General features: G+C 47.4%; 1 protein-coding gene across 1 annotated transcript; it reads left to right on the forward strand.

Annotated features, from left to right (window-relative positions):
• The first annotated feature begins 13757 nt into the window (after nt 1-13757).
• Nucleotides 13758-25355, forward strand: TLCD3B (TLC domain containing 3B). Its single transcript, XM_084805807.1, has 6 exons — nt 13758-13832; nt 16372-16490; nt 19613-19696; nt 23197-23416; nt 23586-23681; nt 23890-25355. Exons 1-6 carry the CDS (start codon nt 13758-13760, stop codon nt 24199-24201), a joined length of 906 nt encoding a protein of 301 aa, XP_084661933.1. The 3' UTR covers nt 24202-25355.
• The last annotated feature ends 707 nt before the right edge of the window (nt 25356-26062 follow it).

Genomic DNA, 26062 nt, shown 5'->3' on the forward strand with positions numbered 1-26062 from the left:
GGGAGTTGTAGTCGAACACATCTGGAGGGCACCAGGATGCACTCATTTCCGAAACCTTATACTAGGATAAATGTGCTAGTCTTTAAGACGTCGCAAGCCTCGCTATTTCTGCTGTAATAGACTAACACGGCTACCCTATGGAGGTAATTGAATTGTCATTCTTCCCTTTTCCTATCTCTATGCTGAGGACCTTCATGACTCTTTCTGGCGCTACTTGGAAATACCCTCTGCTCTTCCCCAGTAGCATATTGGACACCTTCCAACCTGAGGGGCTCATCTTCCGGCGTCATCTCTTTTAGCCTTGTGATACGTTCCATGGGGTTTTCTTGGCAAGAATACTGGAGTGGGTTGCCATTTCCTTCTCCAGTGGACCACATTTTGTCAGAACTCTCTGCCATGACCTGTCCGTCTTGGGTGGCCCTGCACGGCATAGCTTATGGCTTCACTGAGTTACGCAAGCCCCTTCATGGATCACTGCCTTGTTGTGGCGAAGGGGCTTGCGTAACTCAGTGAAGCCATAAGCTATGCCGTGCAGGGCCACCCAAGACGGACAGGTCATGGCAGAGAGTTCTGACAAAATGTGGTCCACTGGAGAAGGAAATGGCAACCCACTCCAGTATTCTTGCCAAGAAAACCCCATGGAACGTATCACAAGGCTAAAAGAGATGACGCCGGAAGATGAGCCCCTCAGGTTGGAAGGTGTCCAATATGCTACTGGGGAAGAGCAGAGGGTATTTCCAAGTAGCGCCAGAAAGAGTGAAGCGGCTGGGCCAAACCCGAAAGGACACTCAGCTGTGGATGTGTCTGGCGGTGAAAAGAAAATCCGATGCTGTAAAGAACAATATTGTTTAGGAACCTGGAATGTCAGATCAATGAATCAAGGTAAGCTGGAGGTGGTCAAACATGAGATGGCAAGATTGAACATCGACATCTTGGGAATCAGCGAACTCAAATGGACAGGCATGGGCGAATTTAATTCAGGTGACCATCATATCTACTATTGTGGGCAAGAATCCCTTAGAAGAAATGGAGTAGCACTCATAGTCAACAAAAGGGCGGGAAAAGCAGTACTGGGGTACAATCTTAAAAATGATAGAATGATCTCAGTACGAATCCAAGGCAAACCATTCAACATCACAGTAATTCAAGTCTATGCCCCAACCACTGAGGCCGAAGAAGCTGAGGTTGATCAGTTCTATGAAGACCTACAACACCTTCTAGAACTAACACCAAAAAAAGATGTCCTCTTCATCATAGGGGATTGGAATGCTAAAGTAGGAAGTCAAGAAATCACCGGGATAACAGGCAGGCATGGCCTTGGTGTACAAAATGAAGCAGGACAAAAGCTAATAGAGTTTTGCCAAGAGAACATGCTGATCATAGCAAACACTCTATTCCAACAGCACAAGAGGCGACTCTACACATGGACGTCACCAGATGGTCAATATCGAAATCAGATTGATTATGTCCTTTGCAGCCAAAGATGGAGAAGCTCCATACAGTCAGTAAAAACAAGACCTGGAGCTGACTGTGGCTCAGATCATGAGCTGCTTCTTGCAAAATTTCGGCTTAAATTGAAGAACGTAGGGAAAACCACTAAACCGTTCAGGTATGACCTCAATCATATCCCTGATGAATATACAGTGGAGGTGAGGAATAGATTTCAGGGATTAGACCTGATAGACAGAGTGCCTGAGGAACTATGGACGGAGGTCCGTAACATTGTTCAGGAGGCAGCAACGAAATCCATCCCAAAGAAAAAGAAATGCAAGAAAGCCAAGTGGCTGTCTGATGAGGCTTTACAAGTAGCTCACGAAAGAAGGGAAGCGAAAAGCAAGGGAGAAAGGGGAAGATATACCCAACTGAATGCAGAGTTCCAGAGAATAGCAAGGAGAGACAAGAAGGCCTTCTTAAATGAACAATGCAAAGAAATCGAGGAAAACAACAGAATGGGAAAGACTAGAGATCTCTTCAAGAAAATTGGAGATCTCAAGGGAACGTTTTGTGCAAAGACGGGCATGATAAAGGACAAAGAAGGCAGGGACCTAACAGAAGCAGATGAGATTAAGAAGAGGTGGCAAGAATACACAGAAGAACTATACAGGAAAGATCTGAATGTCCCTGATAGCCATGATAGTGCGGTCACTGAACTTGAGCCGGACATCCTAGAGAGTGAAGTCAAGTGGGCCTTAGGAAGCATTAGTAACAACAAAGCTAGCGGAGATGACAGTATTCCAGCTGAGCTATTTAAAATCCTAAAAGATGATGCTGTTAAAGTGCTGCATTCAATATGCCAACAAATCTGGAACACTCAACAGTGGCCACAAGACTGGAAAAGGTCAGTTTACATTCCAATTCCAAAGAAGGGCAACGCCAAAGAGTGTTCAAACTACCGCACAATTGCGCTCATTTCACATGCCAGCAAGGTGATGCTCAAAATCCTACAAGCTAGGCTTCAGCAGTATGTGAACCGAGAACTACCGGAAGTACAAGCTGGGTTTCGAAGAGGCAGAGGAACTAGAGATCAAATCGCCAACATTCGCTGGATCATGGAGAAAGCAAGAGAATTCCAGAAAAACGTCTATTTCTGCTTCATTGACTATGCTAAAGCCTTTGATTGTGTGGATCACAACAAACTGTGGCAAATTCTTAAAGTGATGGGAGTACCAGACCACCTTACCTGTCTCCTGAGAAACCTGTACGAGGGTCAAGAAGCAACAGTAAGAACCAGACATGGAACAACCGATTGGTTCAAAATTGGGAAAGGAGTACGACAAGGCTGCATATTGTCACCCTGCTTATTTAACTTATATGCAGAGTACATCATGAGAAATGCCGGGTTGGATGAATCAGAGGTCGGAATTAAGATTGCTGGGAGAATTATCAACAACCTCCGATATGCAGACGATACCACCCTAATGGCAGAAAGCGAAGAGGATCTCAAGAGCCTCTTGTTGAGGGTGAAAGAGGAGAGTGCAAAAGCTGGTTTGAAACTCAACATTAAAAAAACAAAGATCATGGCATCTGGCCCTATCACTTCCTGGCATATAGAAGGGGAAGAAATGGAAGCAGTGACAGATTTTACTTTCTTGGGCTCCAAGATCACCACAGATGGTGACTGTAGCCATGAAATTAAAAGATGCTTGCTCCTTGGGAGGAAAGCTATGGCCAACCTAGACAGCATAGTAAGAAGCAGAGACATCACCTTGCCGACAAAGGTCCGTCTAATCAAAGCTATGGTTTTCCCAGTAGTAATGTATGGCTGTGAGAGCTGGACTATAAGGAAGGCTGAGCGCCGAAGAATTGATGCTTTCGAACTGTGGTGCTGGAGAAGACTCTTACGAGTCCCCTGGACTGCAAGGAGGTCAAATCAGTCCATCCTAAAGGAAATCAACCCTGACTGCTCATTGGAAGGACAGATACTGAAGCTGAAGCTCCAATATTTTGGCCACCTAATGCGAAGAGAAAACTCCCTGGAAAAGACCCTGATGCTGGGGAAGACTGAAGGCAAAAGGAGAAGGGGACGGCAGAGGATGAGATGGCTAGATAGCATCACGGATGCAACGAATATGAACTTGAGCACGCTCCGGGAGAGAGCGCAGGACAGGAAGGCCTGGCGTGCTATGGTCCATGGGGTCACGAAGAGTCGGACACGACTGAACGACTGAACAACAACAACAATGCTGAGGACGGTTTGCAGTTAGTGCACATGCGCAAACGGACTCTCTTCTCTCCTCCCTCCCCCGCGCTCTCCGCACTATTGCGGACCGTTCGCCGTTGCCATGGAGATCACAACCTCCGGCCACGACGGCAGAAGGGTTTCCAGCGGAGGGCGGGAAGCGGCGCTCAGCCACGTACACGATACGCAGCGTTAGACAGGCCGGGAGGGAGAGGGGGGAGATGGCAGGCGTTTAATTGGCTACCGTGATTTAAGAGCGCGCACATATTTTGTCCAATAATTAAAATATGTTAATCACCACTCGTGAATTAGGCCCACGGCTTGGGGGTGAGGCAAACATGCAAATTTTATTCAAATATACCGAGTTGGGGGGAAAGGGAGAGAGAAACAGAGAGGCAAATGTCATAATTCAAACAGTAATTTAAATATATGCAAATTACCACCGAAGTCAGCCAAAGAACATGTTTAGCTTACTGCATTTACATTCTTGAGGGTTAAAAGCTCATTAGCCAATTAGATGCCTCATTCCTAGCTTGGGAAACAATCAGATTGACTTCTAACGTTTATATGTATTCTAAATTATGTCCATTTTTCTACTTAAAATGCTAGAACAGTGTTAATAACTTCCATTTTAGTTCCTATCCAAGTGCTTCAAACTTTTTTAAGTCTTTTCGCCCTTAACTTTATCATAATTGCTCATTGTTGTTAAGTCGTGTCCGACTCTTCGTGACCCCATGGACCATAGCACGCCAGGCCTTCCTGTTCACCTAGAATCATAGAATAGTGGGGTGAAGAGGCCTATAAGAGATCGAGTCCAACCCCCTGCCATATTTAGATATCCTAATGAATTAATTTGAAATTTGCAGCATGATCCTGCATGTCAACTCAGAGGTAAGCTTCACTGAGTTACTCCCAAGTAACTGTATTGGATTGCACCTGAAATCTTCAAATACCTGTTTTTGGCTGAGCAATTTTATGTTAACTTCAGTCATGCTGGCTGAACAGTTATAGAATATGATAGAAACGCCATTACACCAGCGCAACACCAAATACACTGCAGCTACAAAAGATATGCCAGTGGTAGAATGTCTCAGATATCCTGCCAGAACACTGCTAGTGCCACCCTTTCAGCAGTATAGCAGTGGCATATCGCCATCACCCCTGCCCTGGTCTGATTCAAGTATAGGGTGGGCAACTTGTGGCATGATGGGAGTTGTAAGCTAAAACATCTTTTTTTAGCCTACAACTCCCATCATGCCTCACCACTGGCCGCACAAGCTAGAGCTGATGGGAGTTATAGGCTGAAATATCTGGAGGCCACAAGTTGTCCACCCAGGGAGGATTTCTCAGTTCAACCCTAATGTTTAAGTTCCCATTAAGAATGAAACATTTGAGGAGCTCTTAGATATCTTTCTTAATATTTTCTCATACCTCATCAAAATAGTCATTATCATTAATAAACTTTCTTGCCATTTAAATCATGGCTGAGCAACTTGTGGCCCTCCAGATGGTTGGGCCTACAACTCCCATGATCCCTCACCCTCGGCTATGCTGGCTGATGGGAGTTGTAGGCCCAACTATCTAGAGGGCCACAAGTTGCCCAGCCCTGGTTTGAATTCACAGGTGTATAAATTATCACAAATCCAAATTACGAACATAAGCCCATTGGTTCAATAGCAAATTGTTTGATTTAACAAAATAACAAATATGTGACTCTTATAAAATGTACTGTTTATTGCTGAATTGCTGGTAAGCCTTACTGAATATGTTTAACATGTTAACATATCTAAAGCTAGTTCATTATTCAGTGGGGCTGGTTAAATTTGGTTTTGTGGTTACGCTTTTCCCGTGTCTCTTTTCCTTTCTATAAGTGTTGTGAGCCACTTTGGGGATTTCTGTTGAAAAGCTGATAGAAATCCACTTAAGTCAGTCAATATTTAAGCATGTTTTAACGTTTTGATGCACTATAGAACTAATATATTAAAGGCATAATAAAAAAAGCTGCGTTATACACCCCCAGGGACTTCCACGGCCATACACCAGTATCTCTGATTCCTTCCTTGGAACATCAGCCCTTTTTGCCATGCCACAAACTGCTTTCAGAAACTCCCACGAGGAGACCAAGAAACACAAGCCCACCCTACTGGACACTCAGAGCTGGCTGCATGTTGCTCTGGAAGAGTTGCTGGGCTGCAACCAGGAATTCAACCTTTATCTTTAATACTGCACAAGAACTGTGGTATAAATTGCTACAGTGCTTCCCACCCAATTTCTTTGCAGTTCCCATTACTTGATCATCTTTCCTGTCCACTGAAGCCAGCTGGACTTCAGCTTGGCCTATAATAGAGAGTGAGCAACAATATCAGGAAATGAATGGGGTCCTCTCTTGTGCCAACCCTTCCTGCTACTTAGGTAGGAGGATCCCCAGATCCAAGTCCTGATTGGCCAATTTAATATCAGAAAGCCACCACTCAATATGCAAATAGTGCTTGCACAATTGTTGTTCAGTCGTTAAGTCGTGTCCGACTCTTCGTGACCCCATGGACCATAGCACGCCAGGCCTTCCTGTCCTCCGCTCTTTCCCGAAGTGTGCTCAAATTCATATTCATTGCATCAGTGATGCTATCTAGCCATCTCATCCTCTGTCATCTCCTTCTTCCTTATAGTCCAGTTCTCACAGCCATATGTTGCTACTGGGAAAACCATAGCTTTGATTATACGAATCTTCGTTGGCAAGGTGATGTCTCTGCTTCTTACTATGCTGTCTAGGTTGGCCATAGCTTTCCTCCCAAGGAGCAAGTGTCTTTTAATTTCATGTAGTAATTTCATGGCTACAGTCACCATCTGCGGTGATCTTGGAGCCCAAGAAAATAAAATCTGTCACTGCTTCCATTTATTCCCCTTCTATATGCCAGGAAGTGATGGGGCCAGATGCCATGATCTTCGTTTTTTTAATGTTGAGTTTCAAACCAGCTTTGGCACTCTCCACTTTCACCCTCAACAAGAGGCTCTTTAGAGCCTCTTCGCTTTCTGCCATTAGGGTGGTATCGTCTGCTTATCGGAGGTTGTTGATAATTCTCCCGGCAATCTTAATTCTGACCTGTGATTCATCCAACCTGGCGATTCTCATGTTGTACTCTGCATATAAATTAAATAAGCAGGGAGACAATATACAGCCTTGTCGTACTCCTTTCCCAATTTTGAACCAATGGGTTGTTCCATGTCCGGTTCTTACTGTTGCTTCTTGACCCTCGTACAGGTTTCTCAGGAGACAGGTAAGGTGGTCTGGTACTCCCATCTCTTTAAGAATTTGCCACAGTTTGTTGTGATCCACACAATCAAAGGCTTTAGCGTAGTCAATGAAGCAGAAATAGACGTTTTTCTGGAATTCTCTTGCTTTCTCCATGATCCAGCGAATGTTGGCGATTTGATCTCTAGTTCCTCTGCCTCTTCGAAACCCAGCTTGTACTTCCGGTAGTTCTCGGTTCACATACTGCTGAAGCCTAGCTTGTAGGATTTGGAGCATAACCTTGCTGGCATGTGAAATGAGCGCAATTGTATGGTAGTTTGAACACTCTTTGGCGTTGCCCTTCTTTGGAATTGGAATGTAAACTGACCTTTTCCAGTCTTGTGGCCACTGTTGAGTGTTCCAAATTTGTTGGCATATTGAGTGCAGCACTTTAACAGCATCATCTTTTAGGATTTTAAACAGCTCAGCTGGAAGACTGTCATCTCCGCTCGCTTTGTTGTTACTAATGCTTCCTAAGGCCCACTTGATTTCACTCTCTAGGATGTCCAGCTCAAGTTCAGTGACTGCACTATCATGGCTATCAGGGACGTTAAGATCTTTCCTGTATAGTTCTTCTGTGTATTCTTGCCACCTCTTCTTAATCTCATCTGCTTCTGTTAGGTCCCTGCCTTCTTTGTCCTTTATCATGCCCGTCTTTGCACAAAACGTTCCCCTGAGATCTCCGATTTTCTTGAAAAGATCTCTAGTCTTTCCCATTCTATTGTTTTCCTCGATTTCTTTGCATTGTTCATTTAAGAAGGCCTTTTTGTCTCTCCTTGCTATTCTCTGGAACTCTGCATTCAGTTGGATATATCTTCCCCTTTCTCCCTTGCTTTTCGCTTCCCTTCTTTCCTCAGCTACTTGTAAAGCCTCATCAGGCAGCCACTTGGCTTTCTTGCATTTCTTTTCCTTTGGGATGGATTGAGTTGCTGCCTCCTGAACAATGTTACGGACCTCTGTCCATAGTTCCTCAGGCACTCTATCAGGTCTAGTCCCTGAAATCTATTCCTCACCTCCGCTGTATATTCCTAAGGGATATGATTTAGGTCATACCTGAATGGTTTAGTGGTTTTCCCTACATTCTTCAATTTAAGCCGAAATTTTGCAACAAGTAGCTCATGATCTGAGCCACAGTCAGCTCCAGGTCTTGTTTTACTGACTGTATAGAGCTTCTCCATCTTTGGCTGCAAAGGACATAATCAATCTGATTTCGATATTGACCATCTGGTGATGTCCATGTGTAGAGTCGCCTCTTGTGCTGTTGGAAAAGAGTGTTTGCTATGATCAGCGTGTTCTCTTGCCAAAACTCTATTAGCCTTTGTTCTGCTTCATTTTGTACACCAAGGCCATGCTTGCCTGTTATCCCGGTTATTTCTTGACTTCCTACTTTAGCATTCCAATCCCCTGTGATGAAGGGGACATCTTTTTTTGGTGTTAGTTCTAGAAGGTGTTGTAGGTCTTCATAGAACCGATCAACCTCAGCTTCTTCAGCCTCAGTGGTTGGGGCATAGACTTGAATTACTGTGATGTTGAATGGTTTGCCTTGGATTCGTACTGAGATCATTCTGTCGTTTTTGAGATTGTACCCCAGTACTGCTTTTCCCACCCTTTTGTTGACTATGAGTGCTACTCCATTTCTTCTAAGGGATTCTTGCCCACAGTAGTAGATATGATGGTCACCTGAATTAAATTCGCCCATGCCTGTCCATTTTAGTTCACTGATTCCCAAGATGTCGATGTTCAGTCTTGCCATCTCATGTTTGACCACCTCCAGCTTACCTTGATTCATTGATCTTACATTCCAGGTTCCTAAACAATATTGTTCTTTACGGCATCGGACTTTCTTTTCACCACCAGACACATCCACAGCTGAGTGTCCTTTCGACTTTGGCCCAGCCGCTTCACTCTTTCCAGCGCTACTTGGAAATTCCTTCTGCTCTTCCCCAGTAGTATATTGGACACCTTCCAACCTGAGGGGCTTATCTTCCGGTGTCATCTCTTTTAGCCTTGTGATACGTTCCATGGGGTTTTCTTGGCAAGAATACTGGAGTGGGTTGTCATTTCCTTCTCCAGTGGACCACATTTTGTCAGAACTCTCCGCCATGACCTGTCCGTCTTGGGTGGCCCTGCATGGCATAGCTTATGGCTTCACTGAGTTACGCAAGCCCCTTTACCACAACAAGGCAGTGATCCATGAAGGGGAGCTTGCACAATAGAGATGTGGAAAACAGAGCTAGCTGCATCCATTTGTCAACAGGGCCAATGGTGGCTTTCAGTACTGAACTGAAAGTTTTGGGCTATGTGTTGCTCTAGACATTTTTTTCTTAACTCTTTGCTTATGTATTTGTTAATAATGAAAGTGAGATCTCCAGATTGCAACCTGGCGGCCATATTCTGAAATGTGGCCTAAAAAATGTATGAATTTAAGAACATTCACTATATTTAGCCCCTTCATGGATCACTGCCTTGTTGTGGCGAAGGGGCTTGCGTAACTCAGTGAAGCCATAAGCTATGCCGTGCAGGGCCACCCAAGACGGACAGGTCATGGCAGAGAGTTCTGACAAAATGTGGTCCACTGGAGAAGGAAATGGCAACCCACTCCAGTATTCTTGCCAAGAAAACCCCATGGAACGTATCACAAGGCTAAAAGATATGACGCCGGAAGATGAGCCCCTCAGGTCGGAAGGTGTCCAATAGCACGCTCCGGGAGACAGCGCAGGACAGGAAGGCCTGGCGTGCTATGGTCCATGGGGTCACGAAGAGTCGGACACGACTGAACAACAACTATATTTAGGGAATATGACAAAATGTAGCTAAGTAATAACCCTTTATATTATGATTTACATTAGCATGGGTGTGATCCTGCCCAAAATAAGTACATTTATTCCATTATTTTCAGTGGGAGAAATTTAAGTGATTTCAGCTGCAAAATTATACATACTTACCTGGGAGTGCCCCTTCATGGATCACTGCCTTGTTGTGGCGAAGGGGCTTGCGTAACTCAGTGAAGCCATAAGCTATGCCATGCAGGGCCACCCAAGATGGACAGGTCATGGCAGAAAGTTCTGACAAAATGTGGTCCACTGGAGAAGGAAATGGCAACCCACTCCAGTATTCTTGCCAAGAAAACCCCATGGAACGTATCACAAGGCTAAAAGATATGACGCCGGAAGATGAGCCCCTCAGGTCGGAAGGTGTCCAATATGCTACTGGGGAAGAGCAGAGGGTATTTCCAAGTAGCGCTGGAAAGAGTGAAGCGGCTGGGCCAAAGTCGAAAGGACACTCAGCTGTGGATGTGTCTGGTGGTGAAAAGAAAATCCGATGCTGTAAAGAACAATATTGTTTAGGAACCTGGAATGTCAGATCAATGAATCAAGGTAAGCTGGAGGTGGTCAAACATGAGATGGCAAGATTGAACATCGACATCTTGGGAATCAGCGAACTAAAATGGACAGGCATGGGCGAATTTAATTCAGGTGACCATCATATCTACTATTGTGGGCAAGAATCCCTTAGAAGAAATGGAGTAGCACTCATAGTCAACAAAAGGGTGGGAAAAGCAGTACTGGGGTACAATCTTAAAAACGACAGAATGATCTCAGTACGAATCCAAGGCAAACCATTCAACATCACAGTAATTCAAGTCTATGCCCCAACCACTGAGGCCGAAGAAGCTGAGGTTGATCAGTTCTATGAAGACCTACAACACCTTCTAGAACTAACACCCAAAAAAGACGTCCTCTTCATCATAGGGGATTGGAATGCTAAAGGACAAAGTCAAGAAATCACTGGGATAACAGGCAGGCATGGCCTTGGTGTACAAAATGAAGCAGGACAAAAGCTAATAGAGTTTTGCCAAGAGAACATGCTGATCATAGCAAACACTCTTTTCCAACAGCACAAGAGGCGACTCTACACATGGACATCACCAGATGGTCAATATCGAAATCAGATTGATTATGTCCTTTGCAGCCAAAGATGGAGAAGCTCCATACAGTCAGTAAAAACAAGACCTGGAGCTGACTGTGGCTCAGATCATGAGCTGCTTCTTGCAAAATTTCGGCTTAAATTGAAGAACGTCGGGAAAACCACTAAACCATTCAGGTATGACCTAAATCATATCCCTGATGAATATACAGTGGAGGTGAGGAATAGATTTCAGGGATTAGACCTGATAGACAGAGTGCCTGAGGAACTATGGACGGAGGTCCGTAACATTATTCAGGAGGCAGCAACGAAATCCATCCCAAAGAAAAAGAAATGCAAGAAAGCAAAGTGGCTGTCTGATGAGGCTTTACAAGTAGCTCACGAAAGAAGGGAAGCGAAAAGCAAGGGAGAAAGGGGAAGATATACCCAACTGAATGCAGAGTTCCAGAGAATAGCAAGGAGAGACAAGAAGGCCTTCTTAAGTGAACAATGCAAAGAAATCGAGGAAAACAACAGAATGGGAAAGACTAGAGATCTTTTCAAGAAAATCGGAGATCTCAGGGGAACGTTTTGTGCAAAGATGGGCATGATAAAGGACAAAGAAGGCAGGGACCTAACAGAAGCAGATGAGATTAAGAAGAGGTGGCAAGAATACACAGAAGAACTATACAGGAAAGATCTGAATGTCCCTGATAGCCATGATAGTGCGGTCACGGAACTTGAGCCAGACATCCTCGAGAGTGAAGTCAAGTGGGCCTTAGGAAGCATTAGTAACAATAAAGCTAGCGGAGATGACAGTATTCCAGCCGAGCTATTTAAAATCCTAAAAGATGATGCTGTTAAAGTGCTGCATTCAATATGCCAACAAATCTGGAACACTCAATAGTGGCCACAAGACTGGAAAAGGTCAGTTTACATTCCAATTCCAAAGAAGGGCAACGCCAAAGAGTGTTCAAACTACCGCACCATTGCACTCATTTCACATGCCAGCAAGGTGATGCTCAAAATCCCACAAGCTAGGCTTCAGCAGTATGCGAACCGAGAACTATCGGAAGTACAAGCTGGGTTTAGAAGAGGCAGAGGAACTAGAGATCAAATCGCCAACATTCGCTGGATCATGGAGAAAGCAAGAGAATTCCAGAAAAACGTCTATTTCTGCTTCATTGACTACGCTAAAGCCTTTGATTGTGTGGATCACAACAAACTGTGGCAAATTCTTAAAGTGATGGGAGTACCAGACCACCTTACCTGTCTCCTGAGAAACCTGTATGAGGGTCAAGAAGCAACAGTCAGAACCAGACATGGAACAACCGATTGGTTCAAAATTGGGAAAGGAGTACGACAAGGCTGCATATTGTCACCCTGCTTATTTAACTTATATGCAGAGTACATCATGAGAAATGCCGGGTTGGATGAATCAGAGGTCGGAATTAAGATTGCTGGGAGAATTATCAACAACCTCCGATATGCAGACGATACCACCCTAATGGCAGAAAGCAAAGAGGATCTCAAGAGCCTCTTGTTGAGGGTGAAAGAGGAGAGTGCAAAAGCTGGTTTGAAACTCAACATTAAAAAAACGAAGATCATGGCATCTGGCCCCATCACTTCCTGGCATATAGAAGGGGAAGAAATGGAAGCAGTGACAGATTTTACTTTCTTGGGCTCCAAGATCACCGCAGACGGTGACTGTATCCATGAAATTAAAAGACGCTTGCTCCTTGGGAGGAAAGCTATGGCCAACCTAGACAGCATAGTAAGAAGCAGAGACATCACCTTGCCGACAAAGGTCCGTCTAATCAAAGCTATGGTTTTCCCAGTAGTAATGTATGGATGTGAGAGCTGGACTATAAGGAAGGCTGAGCGCCGAAGAATTGATGCTTTCGAACTGTGGTGCTGGAGAAGACTCCTACGAGTCCCCTGGACTGCAATGAGGTCAAATCAGTCCATCCTAAAGGAAATCAACCCTGAGTGCTCATTGGAAGGACAGATAATGAAGGTGAAGCTCCAATATTTTGGCCACCTAATGCGAAGAGAAAACTCCCTGGAAAAGACCCTGATGCTGGGAAAGACTGAAGGCAAAAGGAGAAGGGGACGGCAGAGGATGAGATGGCTAGATAGCATCACCGATGCAATGAATATGAACTTGAGCACGCTCCGGGAGAGAGCGCAGGACAGGAAGGCCTGGCGTGCTATGGTCCATGGGGTCACGAAGAGTCGGACACGACTGAACGACTGAACAACAACAACACCTGGGAGTGAGCCCATTGAAGTCCGTGGGGCTTACATTTGAGTAGACATGTACAGGTTTACACTATAAGTGTCCTGTTGAAATCAATGTGATTAAAGAATCCATCACTTTGGCTGGATTATGTTCTATGTTGCCATAAAAATGGCAATTTACTAATTTCATTTTTTTGTGGTGTTTATTCCACACCTAAATATTTATTTTATTTGTTATATTTTTATTCCAACCTTTCTGTAAGGAGCTCAAGGTGGCAGATATGTCCTCCCCCACCACATTTATCATCACAATAACTCTGTGAGGTAGGTTAGTCAAAGAGAGGGAGAAAGAGAGGCTAGCCCAAGTGATCTTCATCATGGAGTGGTAATTTGAACTCCCTGCTCCAAGTCCCTGTTCTAGCCACTTTCTGATACTGTATCAACTGTTAGGTACTGCATTGTTTTATTGTCTCAGTCATTTCTTCTACTGGATTAATTAATTGCATGCTGGGATTTGATCACTTAAGTATTATTAAAGTAGAATTCTTGTAGGTTATGAGATTTCAATTACATCTTAATTAGCCCCTTAGGGAAAGATCTCTTGCCAACATGAAATACCCTCCATAGAGGAGGAAACACAAGATGGCCCAGATGTCATTTATCGCTTTTGCTGTGTTCTTTAGGATGGCAGAGAGACAGGTGAGTCCATTGGTTGAGGTCTAATATGTGCAAATTCATTTATTTCAGTACCAGTAAAGAGGAGAGAGGAATTCTCTTAAGTGAAACCATTTTATCCGACAGCAGATCGGGGGGGGGGGGAGGAGAGGGGGGAACAACAGGACCCAGGAAAGAACAACAGAATCTTCGTGCTGGAAGGTACCTCAATGGTTATCTAGTCCAACCCCCTGCCAATGCAGACAATCTGCTACTACAGCATCCTTGATAGGTGGTCATCCAGCCTCTGCTAAAAACCTCTAACAATGAAGAGTCCACCGCCTTCTGAGGTCGTCTATTCCCCTGTCAAACATCATACATCCTGATGTTTAGTCAAAATCCTTTTTTTTTTTGTAATTGGAAGCCAATGGTTCAGGTCCTATCCTCCAGAGCAACTGAAAACAAATTTGCTCCATCATCTATGTGACAGCCCTTCAAATATTTGAAGATGGCTATCACATCACCTCAGTCATCTCTTCCCAAGGGTAAACATACCCAGTTCCTTCAGTCTTTCCTAATAGGACCTTGGCCTCCCCATGCTTGTCCTCCTCTGGACACATTGCAGAATAGAATGGCTAGTTCAAAAGGTCAAGAATTTAAGAGTTCTAGATGCATCTTTTGGCCTGGCAGTTCTTATTAACCGCAAGGCAGTTCTTATTATACTTTAAATCAACCAGGCCTTTGTAAACAAAGCCTGCTTTTGATTAAGTGGATTTAAATATAGAGTTAGTTGGTCATCCCTTTTTGACTGCCTTCCTGTTGACTGATTCTCATGAAACATACTTCATTGGAAAGCTCTTGATGTGCAGATTCCACAAATAACAATGGTTTTCACTATAATTCAAAGTCGGGAGTTTATTTATGTCCATAAAGCTGACATTGTCATCTGGGATGAACTGTCAATAGCTAACTGCTTTGCTATTGACTGTGTAGACAGGCTGCTGAAGGAGCTCATGAGCAACGACACCCCATTTGGTGGCAAGACTATTGTGTTTGACGGTGATTTTAGGCGGACCTTGCCTGTTGTCCCACATGGCACCTGTGCAGCCATCACTGACCAGTCAGTCAAGAAATCCACTGCCTGGAACAGTGTCACCAAATTCCAGCTTACTTGGAATATGCACACCCTGGGGAGTGAATCTTAATTTGCTGCCTTTCTTCTGACTGTTGGCAATGGTACCACGGAAGAGTTCCCAGCTGTTGGAGAAGACATGATCAAGATCCCAGACTCATGCATTGTTAATGAGGACGTTGTCACTGTTGTCTATGGAATGACTTTAGAGAGGCAGCTGTATATGCTAATGCAGGCGCCATCATTCTGTGTCCCAAGAATGAGCACTGTGACTACATCAACCAGATGGTACTGGACAGAATGGAAGGTGAGGGAAGGACCTACTTGAGTGCAGACAGAGTCACTGGCGATGATGCAGGCTCGATGTGCAACACCCTTCAGAGTTCCTAAACACTTTCAACTCAAATGGTTTGCCGCCAAGCAAGTTGACTCTGAAGAAGGACGCTGCGGTCATCCTGCTAAGGAACCTGGACATGACTCAGGGTCTTATCAATGGCACAAGGTTCATTGTGCTTGCCATCCATAACAACTGTCTGCATCAGGAAGCCGTCACTGGGCAGGCTAAGGGCAAGCAGACCTTCCTGCCAAGGATCAGCTTTGCACCTTCCGACGCATCTCTTCCCTTCCAGTTCAAGCATCACCAGTTACTCATTCATCTGGCCTTGCCATTAGCATCAGCAAGAGCCAGGGACAGACTGTGGACCAAGTTGTCATCTATCTGCCTGCACCTGTCTTCTGCCATGGACAACTCTATGTTGCCATGAGTTGTGTGCGCTCATTGGCAAACCTCAAGACTGAAGTTGTCAATCGACAGAACAAGAATGTTACAGTGGCCGCCCTAGAGTTTACACCAAGAACATTGTATTTAAGGAAGTTTTGTAAAGATAAAAGATGTAACACTTTGAATGTTTCAGTAAACACAGTCAAGTTAAACCTTTCATTAGGTTTGATTTTTCTCCACGAACTGTGTTCACAGGTAACCAACTGGTCTTTAATTAATTTAATCAAAATCAAGCTTTGCTTACAGTGGACTGGTTGATTGAGAACATCATAAGCAAACTGCCTTGCTGCTTCAGACCAAAGGGTCCATCTAGTCTAGCATTCTGTTTCCTATTAGATGCCTCTGGAATTCCACAAAGTGCAGGTTTCCTCCTCATGTAGTATCAGAGGGATATTACCTCTGTCTATGGTAGTTCCCTCTAGCTAGCTGCCACAGCTAACAGCCTTAGATATATGTATTCTACAGGATTTTATATATAAGAAAAACTTAACCAACTGAATATCTGGATTATCGCGACTGTTGTGGCATGCTGAGGATATCTTATAAAAAACAAGTAAACCTAGAACTGACTTATATAGAGGAAGAGGTTCTTCTTTTAGTTGAAGGGGTTAGAGGGCCAGTTCTGCCTAGACAAAAAACAGTCTCATTAATCTCTTAATCCCCTCTCTCCCCTACCCCTGCTTTTGCAGTTTTCCTATCTCTTTATCCTGGGTTTAGCCACCTATCCCATCCTCTTCTGCACACTACGTTGGTTCCTGCTTCACTTTGGGCAAATGGAGGTCCTCAATGCAGTCTATGTATCTGCCAGGTGAGATGCTTCCTGGACACGGGTTCTCTGAGGGGGGGGGGTGAGAGAGATGTCAGATGCTCAGGGTCATAAAACTGGGTTCCTAGGTCCTTTAGGACAGGGCTGGAGAGACTTCAAGTGTTTGTTGTTTGTTTTTACTAGAACCCCAAGATCCACCAACCAGAGCAAGGTTCAAAAGACAAACACTTAGAGTTAAATAGTAGGGTGCTCCTGAGCACATTCTGAGCCTGGGAATTTGCTTTCAGTTCCAGAGCTGAACTGAGCTCGCACAGTCCTTTTTCACTAAAGTTCACTCCTGGTTACCCCCAGCTTTCTTCATTTCAGCAGCCCAATTTAGTTGGAGAAATCATTTTGTTGCTGCTATTGTTCAACCGCTGAGAGTCAGAAACCCTTGCGGATCTACGGCAAATCACCCAGAAATCTCTCAATAGATCCCATCCCGATCTACCTTCTGCCCACCCCTGCTTTAGGAAGCGGCCGAACTGCAGTGCATGTAGCTAGCCACAAGATGTCACTATTGCTTTAGTTACTTCCAGACCTCCTCCTACCAGGCTGTCTCCCACCTACCTATCAAAGGTCACATCAGGGTCATCCGCTCAGCAGTTGGAGATTATCTCTTAATGCCCTGCGAGGGGAAGGGGTTAACTAACTACCCCCACCCCTCTATTTTACATCTTTCCCCCCAGCCCAGCCCTGATCCTCAAGAACCAGGCTGGGATTATGGGATGAGCCCAAATGATCCTGTGAGCGGGGCTTCCTCCCAAGCAAAGGGGAGAGCAGAGATAAGGGAAGTTCTGATCTGGCATTCAAGGGGCTACATCCTGCTGCCTGTGGAGGGGGAGATGCCCCCTCCCGCCCCCCAGTCTCATTAACTGGGCGTCTTGCAGTTTCAAAGAGGAACATGCTAAACTCGAGGGACTCCCTGCGGTGGGATTTGTAAGGACACGCACGGGCAGATCCCACTCACCGACCCCGCCGCTCCTTGCTGCCCGGAGCCTCACGATCTGACTGGCAATCCGCTAACCGTGCCACCACCCCTCCTTCTGACCTTCCCACTCCCCACCCCCCGTGCTCAGTCTCGGCCTGCAGGCTTCCCCTACCTAAGCCTTCCCACCCAGCCACCTCCATATCAGCTCCTCCTCCTGCTCCCGCGCCGCGCCTTGCAAACCTGACCCCCCCCCCCGCCGCCGCCGCCGCCGCCGCCGCCGCAGCCCCCTTTGCGGTTCCACGCCGAGCTGCTGCACTGCTCCACTCCTCTCTCTGCCAGTCCGACTGTCTGCACAGCACAGCACACCGCAGGCCACTGTCTCTTTAAGTTCCTCCCGCACTGTGCTGACAGCTGCTCCCCCGTCCCCCTCCCTGCTTGCCTGCCTGCCTGCCTCCCTCCCCCGGCTCTGTCTCTCTCTCTGTCTGTCACAGCAGCTCTGCTTGGGACCAACCCGCACACCGCTATCCCCCCCTTCCCTCTCCACCCCCCCTCGCCCCCTCGGGGACCATGAGCCTTCCTCGAGGCGAGCGTCCGGAGGGATCCCAGCCCCGCTGACCCTCCCTCTCCCCATCTGTGCGGCCCCCCTTCCTCCTCCTCCTCCCCCACCCCCTCCGCCCCAACCCTGCAGCCTGAGCGAGATGTTTCACGCCTTGGTAGCAGGGGGCATTGTCTTCCCCGGCCTCTTCTTGCTGTCCAAGAACGGCCTCAAGTGGCTACCGTGGCTGCAATGGGAGGAGGCCGACGCGGTCATCGTCTCTGCCAGGTAACCAGGGATGCAGTGCGGACAAGAAAGATGCAGCGGAGGGCCCACATCGCGAGAGGGTGGGCAGCTGGCAGGCCTCAGGCGTGCAGGGCTAGGATGCCTGGATGTTTGCTTGCTTGTTCGCTTGCTTGCAGGGAGGGGAGAAGCAGTGAGGTCCGGGGGCTTCCGAGGTGGAGACAGTAGGGGAGTTTCCTCTGAGAGGGGAGTGGTAGAAAGAGGATGGGCAGTGAACTCTGCTTCTCTGGTGAGCTTTCTCCCTGGGGTCAAGGATGGTGTGGCTGCTGGGAACCAGGTCCATGCCTAGGATTGGAGTGGGGTGCAATGTGTCACACACTGGCTTTCCCCTACAGGGTTGGTAGGGTTATCAGCCAGTCAGGAATCCTGCATTCTGTGGGAGAGGTGTACTGTCTGGGCCTGTGTGAGCCAGAACTCCTGGGTCTGCAGGGAGAGATTGGGGCTGATTAATTAAGAGTGAAGAATGAAGCTATGGATGATGAGGTGTGATGGCAACCAAGAGTAGGGATAAGCCATCCATGCAAAAGTTTCCTCTTAGCAGGGTGTTGGGAGTCCAGCGTAAAGGCACTGGTGAACTCAGGGTTAGGGCTAGGGTCTGACAATGTCTGCAAGCTGTGAGGTAGGCTAACAACAGCCCTGCAGTCCATGGATTTCTTGGGCTCAGCTATCTGGAGTATTCTAGGAGATCAGGGTCATTTGCTGGGGCAATACACAGGAGAGCCAAGAAATGTCTTCTGTTCAGGATTCCAAGGGTGCCCACTGGAGTCAGATGGGTGTGGAATGCCCTATTGCTGCTCTCATGACTTAGAAGAGAGGTGGGCAGATGGTAGATCTCCAGATATTTTGGATTTCACCTCCCAGAAGCCCCTGGCAGCAGGAATTCCTGGTCAGGAATGGTGGGAGTTGAAGCCCAAAACATCTCGAGATCTACCTTCTGCCCACCCCTGACTTAGAAGGTTTACCTTGGAGCTTGGAAGCTGTTCCTGTATTGACCATCTCTAAGGATCACATAACAGTGCTACATGTCAGGGTCAAGGAGCAGCTGGGCCCCTTAGCAATTGTTGCTGATCCCCTAAGATGCCCTGTGACAGCAGCAGCTGTTATGGGATGGCAAAGGGAATATGGATCGGAATGAAAGGTGTTTGACAGGGCTGGGGCTGGGCTGAAGTAAGGCAAAAGGCTCTGTTCAGGTCTGTGGAGCACTTAATTGGTCTGAGGTCTGCTGGTTTGGACTGCAGAGTTCAGAACCAGAATGGCCAGCAGTCTCTCAGGTCCACAAGAAGAGTGGGATGATCACAGCCAATTAAACTTGTCTCCATCGCTCCTTCTTCTCTTTCCCTTCCTCCCTCACCACAGGCTTGTCTCCTCAGTGCAGGCCATTATGGCTTCCACGGTCGGCTACATCGTCTCTTCATCCTGCAAGCACATCGTCAATGACCAGTAAGTTAGCCTTAGGCTGTGTGCATGCCAGGGCAATGCTGCCATGCAGTAACCTCTTTCCCAGCCATCCCTTTCCTGACCTCACTTTCCACACACAGCCTGGCAGCGTGTTGGCAAGGTCAGATTAGTGAGAAACCTGACACCCACACCAGGCCGGGCACCAAATTTAGAACAGGATGACAGTGACATGTTACAGGCAGATGTGCACTAAAAGGTAGGCCAGCTCCAGGCCAGGAATGGGAAGCCATGGCACAGTGAGTGGGTCTCACCAGCAGGAGGTGCTGTAGCAGGGAACAGTGTGGATGGAGCCAGTGATTTGCTGGCAATGGAGAGAGTGGCTGGCGGTTTCTGTCCCATAAGGTGGTATTTTGGGGTCATGTGCAGGCAGAGGCAGTAAACCATGGATGGAGGTTTACAACTGGTCTTAGATGGGGTTGCACTCCCCCTGAAAGACCAAGTGTGCAGTTTGGGAGTCCTCCTGGACTCAGCTAACTGGGGAAGCCCAGGTGGCTGTGGTGTCCAGGAGTGCTTTTTACCAGCTTAGGCTGGTACACCAACTGTGGCCCTATCTGGAGAGGATGGACCTTGCCTCAGTTATCTATGCACTAGTCACATACAGGCTGGACTACTGTAGTGTGCTATACATGGGGCTGCCTTTGAAGATGGTTCAGAAAATCCAGCTTTTGCAGAATGCAGCTGCCTGAGTACTGGTGGGGACGAGGAGATTCGATCATATAACGCCTATACTGCACCAGCTGCACTGGTTACCGGTGAGTTTCCGAGCCCAGTTCAAAGTGCTGATTTTGACCTTTAAAGCCTTAAATGGTTTGGGGCCAAGTTACTTGAAGGACCGCCTTCACCCATAGCAGCTTGCCCACATTTTAAGATCAGAAAGAGAGGCCCTTCTCATTTGCCCACCCATGAGAGCAGTCAGGTGGGTGACCACATGTGAGAGGGCCTTCTCTGCAGTGGCCCTACACCTTTGGAACAAGCTGCCTTCGGAGGTCCGCCATGCTCCGTCATTGCAGACTTTTAAGAAGGCCTTGAAAACATATTATTTTACCTTGGCCTTCTATTGATATGACTGCTATTGTTGCTGTTACTGCTGTTAACATTGTTGTTTGTTTTATTGTTGGCTTTTATTGTTGTTTTTATGTTTTATCACTTTTAATACTTTAACTGTTTTTATGTATATTATTGCTGTGAGCCGCCTTGGGAGGGCTTCTGTCCAGAAAGATGGCCAAGAAATATTTTAAATAAATAAATAACCTAGCTTGTGAGGACTGCTCCCACCTGCCAACAACCCAACGGGGGGTGCTGGGAGGAGCAGGGAAAAGTCAGGTCATTGGTGGAGCCTGAGGCTTCCTGGCCTGCCTGTACTACAGCTCTGTCCATGGTGCTGCAAACCCTCTTGGCGCTTTCTCTTGCCTTCTCTTTTCAGCACCACGGACAGCCCCCCAACCCAAGTTATCCGTAAGGTCCCACCCAGTCTAGGGAAGGGAGGGCGAGGAATTATACTGGAAATAGCTCAGGAACAGGAATTGCCAGTCCCATTGGACTGTGGGAGAGCTGCCAGACCTCGGTCTCTGCAGGATCCAGTTTGGCAGGAGGGCAGCTCTGCAGGACAAGCAGGGCTAGGAATACAGCAGGACTCCAGAGAGCCCTGAGGAGGGGGCAGGATAGAGACAGGAGGATGTGGCTGGGAGCCAGGAGGCCCGGGTCCTTTCCAGTGGGTTGCCCCCTCCTTGCTTTGTCATCAGGATTGGTTTTTTTTACACTAATGAATTTAGCTGGGATTAGTCCCCTCCTTAGGAGAGGCTAGATGGGGCCATGTGTGCTAATTCCCCCCATAGCATGGAGGGGATTAGACCAAAGCAATGGCTGTTTCCCTTGCTGATTTGCATTCTTTGGACTCATTATTGGCTTTATTGGGCAACCAGTGATGATGACTTCCAAGGCTCCCTAAGCAAGGTGTGGGCTGTAGTGGGTTAAATCTGATGGAGGCTGGATCTCTGGCTTCTCTGGCCATGAGCTCCAATTGGTTAGTGTAGGGAGAGGGAGTCATGAGACAGGGCAGCCTCAGCACTTCTATCTGTTCTTACCAGTGGAGGCTGGTGGCTCCAATGTCAGTGGGGTGGTGAATCCGCTCCAGGTTTCAGTCAGAACCAGTCAGAGCTCTAGAGGAACCATCCAAAGTGGGGAGCACCTTGGGTGGATCCTTTAGAATTCTGATTGAAACCCAGAGCAGATTCACTACCCCACTGACATTGGAGCCACCAGCCTCCACTGGATCTTACCAAGATATCTTCGTGCTCCATATACTGGGAATCTCTGACTGAAAGTGATGCAAAGGTTTCCCTAGCAATATTTCAACTCTTCTGACATGTCCCCTTAGTTGACCCTGGTGCTGAAGCACCCCACATCTTTGCAGTCCTGCAGCATGGAAAACCCTATACAACTCCATCCCTGCAGTGCAGGGCAGGGCAGCTTTCCCCACCTGGCACCCTCCAGATGGTGGAGGTGCTGGTTGGAGATGATGGGAATTGTAGTCTGACCCATCTGGAGGACGGCAGGTTGGTGTAGGACAGAGCTCCTCCAAATTCTGCATGTCCTGGTTTTCTCTCTGTCCTGGGCACCCAACAATGTCCCATGGGCCCTTAGTCCTGCATAGCACTGCAGCATCCAGGCTGTTTCTCTGGCATTTGGCCTAATCACCTTGCATGAAGCAGGGAGTGCTGTCAGCACAAATGCCCAGGCAGGCTGCAGTGGCGCGGGGGCGGGGGGAGGCACGCATTGAAACAAAACGAGATGGGATGTGGCAGTTAGTTAAATCATTCCCCATACTTAAAGAAGCAGTGGTCCACTTGCCTCTGTCTCAGCCTGCTACTTAGACATACATATTTTAAAAAATGGATTAGAGCCAGAAGTACCTTTTAAGTCCCAGAACTCACCTCTTATCATCTGAAATGGAACAGGATTAAGTCCAACATCCTGAACTTATTACATTAATCCTATTGCCTTTTTATACAACTTACGGGCTTCAGAATAGGTAGAAGGTCAAAGGCACTGATGTGTAGCTAGCAGTAGGCCAAAGCATCCTGGTTGTCAGAGGACTGAGGGGGCCCTGACGTGGCGGAGGGAGGGGGGCAGCCATGCAGGGGTCAGGAGTGGCAGCAGCCCCTGTCCTGGATGCAGCAGTGGCTGGTGTGGCTTGGAAATGGGAGGGTAGACAGCTGAACTGGAGGGAGCCCGGGGCGCTGATCATGAGAGATTGGGAGCTGCAGAACAGAGGAGAGCACTGGGGAATGTGGCCAAGGCAGAAACTGTATCCTCATTGCCCTTGCGGGTGGAGCACATCAGCAGGCCATCAGTACCCATCGATTGTGGCCGTGAGCCTGTTCCAAGGGAGCGGGGCGTCTCCCCCCTTCCCCCACCCCCTGTGCAAGTCCCCTGCAGTGGCTGTGCGCCACTCACCCCTGCCCCCTGGTCATCCTCTGCAGGCACTGGCTGACCTCTGCCTACACCCAGTTTGCCGTCCCCTACTTCATCTACGACATCTACGCCATGTTCTTGTGCCATTGGCATAAGTACCGGGTCAAAGGACACGAGTCGGCAGGGACGCAGACGCTGCGCACCGTGGTGCGCACCTACTTGCACAAGGAGTTCCTCATGGTGGTCCACCACCTCTTCATGGTGCTGGTTTGCTTCCCTGTGTCTGTGGTGAGTGGGACCAGGGGAAGTGGAGGGCACAGAGGAGGGGGGCAGAGTTGGGGAAGGGATGAGATACTAATCCGTGGGGTGGAAGTGGGGCCAGAGAGGGCACTGTGCTTTAGGAGGTGCTGCCCCCAGAATAGTCACACATACCCCTTCTCACATTTCCCCACTTCAGCTGTGGCGCCAGGGCAAGGGCGATTTCTTCTTGGGTTGTATGTTGATGGCTGAACTCAGCACCCCTTTTGTCTGCCTTGGCAAGGTCCTCATCCTGGTAAGTATGGCCTGATTCTGTCAGTTCTCTGGGAGGGAGAGAGCATGACCCATTTGGGGAAGAGCAGGTTCTTGTGTTGGGTGAGAAGAGTAGGGCTGCTCGTGAGCTGGAGCAAGGGCTGCTAAAAGAGAACAGGCAGAGGAAGGGGGGAGGCGTGATTCAGAAAGGCTGCCTGAGCACCCTCTCAACCCTTCTTCTTCCCCTGCAGTACAAGCAACAGCATACTCTGCTTCATAAGGTGAACGGGATGATCATGCTGATCACGTTCTTCTGCTGCCGGATCCTGCTGTTCCCGTACATGTACTGGGTCTACGGGCACTATGCTGGCTTGCCCTTTTATCGCGTGCCCTTCTCCATCCCTGCTGAGTACAACATGGGTACAGCCATCCTCATGGCCCCGCAGGTTTACTGGTTTGGCCTCATCTGCCGTGGAGCTTTCCGTGTGTTCCGCACCCGGGGCGCCACCAAGGAGCAGGTCTTGCGAAATGGGCACCGGCCAGAGACACAGGCGCTGGACTGATACCTCTTCTCCCTCAGCCACAAATGGACAGACTGCATTTCCCTCTAACTTATTTATTTATTGGGGTATGGGAGGGACTGGGTTTATTGGGGGGGGGGAAGGGCTCCTAGGCCAAAGGGAATGTGGGAGGAACTGGAAAGGGGGGTTTCCAATGAAGTATTCAGAGGCACAAAAATGAAACACAAATCCCAGGGTTGGGTGTGGGATTCATCTGCCAAAGGCAACCCTCTAATTGTGCAACACTGTCAGTATTTTGAATGTTTTCTGAGCTGGGGTGGGGTGGGAGTATGAATACAGTCCCAAGCCAAAGGGGGATATCTCTTCTGGGGAGACATTCAGGCCAGATGGATATGGGGTGGGGGAACCAAGAACAGGGTATGTTTGAAGTTTGTGGGGAGGACTACAAGACAAAACAAAAAGTCTCTATGGTGTCATGGGCTCTGCCAAACCAAATATATATATATGTATATGTATGTCAGCTATTACTTGCCATACAATTATGATAGCATCCCAGGATTATCTGAGCATATACTAGACAAGGAGACAACCCTGTCATTTGGGTGGTTGGGGGGGAAATACGATTACCTGGGAAAAGAGTGAGATGTTAGTAATGGGGTGGTGGTGCTGGGGAAAATAGACAAAGGTGTTGTTTTTTCTATGCTATTATCTATAGAGTCAGGATTCCAGATATTATTAAAAGGTGCTGGGGAAATAGTATGGGGTTTGGATTTCCCCACACTGTGATTATTAGGGTTATAGCAGCAGTATTAGTAATTTTCACAGGATTACCTGATAAAGGAAACATCCTTGAATGTTTGGATGCTGCTGAATCTCAAGTTATCTTCACTATTTCCAGGATGTCATCCACCTGGAATATCCCAGAACCGTATAAACACATATCCCTTTGCACTGGGAAGGTGACCATAGGGGTGCTTCCTAACATATGTATGCCCCCCTCCCATCTAGCAATAACCAAGGAAGGGAGCACCTTCGCCTTTGCCACCTCTTCTTCTGTTCAGCACACAACCCCTTCACTCCTCCCTTCTAGAAATCCCCACTCTGTGGGGCAGAGTTCCAGCTGTAAATAGGGGGTGGGTGGGGTATATTTATAACTCACGGTCTGCAAAGTATTAAAGGAGCCTTTATCTAATGCCAGCAGAGGGCCATGTGCGTCTTTATTACTCTTTCTCCCTGCTAAGTCTTACACACACCCAATGGTCCTGAATTATCTGCAGTTAAAAAAAAAACCTCGAGTGCCCCATAACCACACTTTGAAATCCCAACTCCTCTGCCCTTTGACTTTCCTTTGGTCAGCATGTTAATCACACGCACGCGCGCGCACACACACACACACCAACAGCCTTTTATTGAACTTGAACACTGGAAAAAGGTATCTGACCTCCTAATGGTTTATCCTGCATTCGACTTCTTGAAGATCCTGATAGAAATCCAGAAAGAAGAACAGCATTTTTTTTAAATATCTGGAGTGGGAGTAAATCATCACATAAACCTCAAAGACAACCGGGGGGGGGGGGGGCGCATATACTTGTAGCCATTGGAGGGTGGTGGCTCCTATGTCAGTAGGGCAGTGAATCCGCTCTGGGTTTCAGTCAGAACTCTAAAGGAGCTGTCTAAGGTCTGAAACACCTTGGACAGCTCCTTTAGAGTTTTGACTGAAACCCAGAGTGGATGCACCACCCACTGATATCGGAGCCACCAGCCTCCGCTGCTTGTAGCACACAAGACACGCTGGCCAGTATGACACATACATTTTAGAGATGATCTGATAGAGGAAGAACAGCAGGATGAGGATGACTGATCCCACCAGGATATAGCGCAGCAGCCGGGGGAAGGTACCTGT

This window comes from Heloderma suspectum, chromosome 6 (genome assembly GCF_057233095.1).
Source record: "Heloderma suspectum isolate Gila_16-S chromosome 6, 16-S_ref, whole genome shotgun sequence".
NCBI classification, from domain to species: Eukaryota; Metazoa; Chordata; class Lepidosauria; order Squamata; family Helodermatidae; genus Heloderma; species Heloderma suspectum.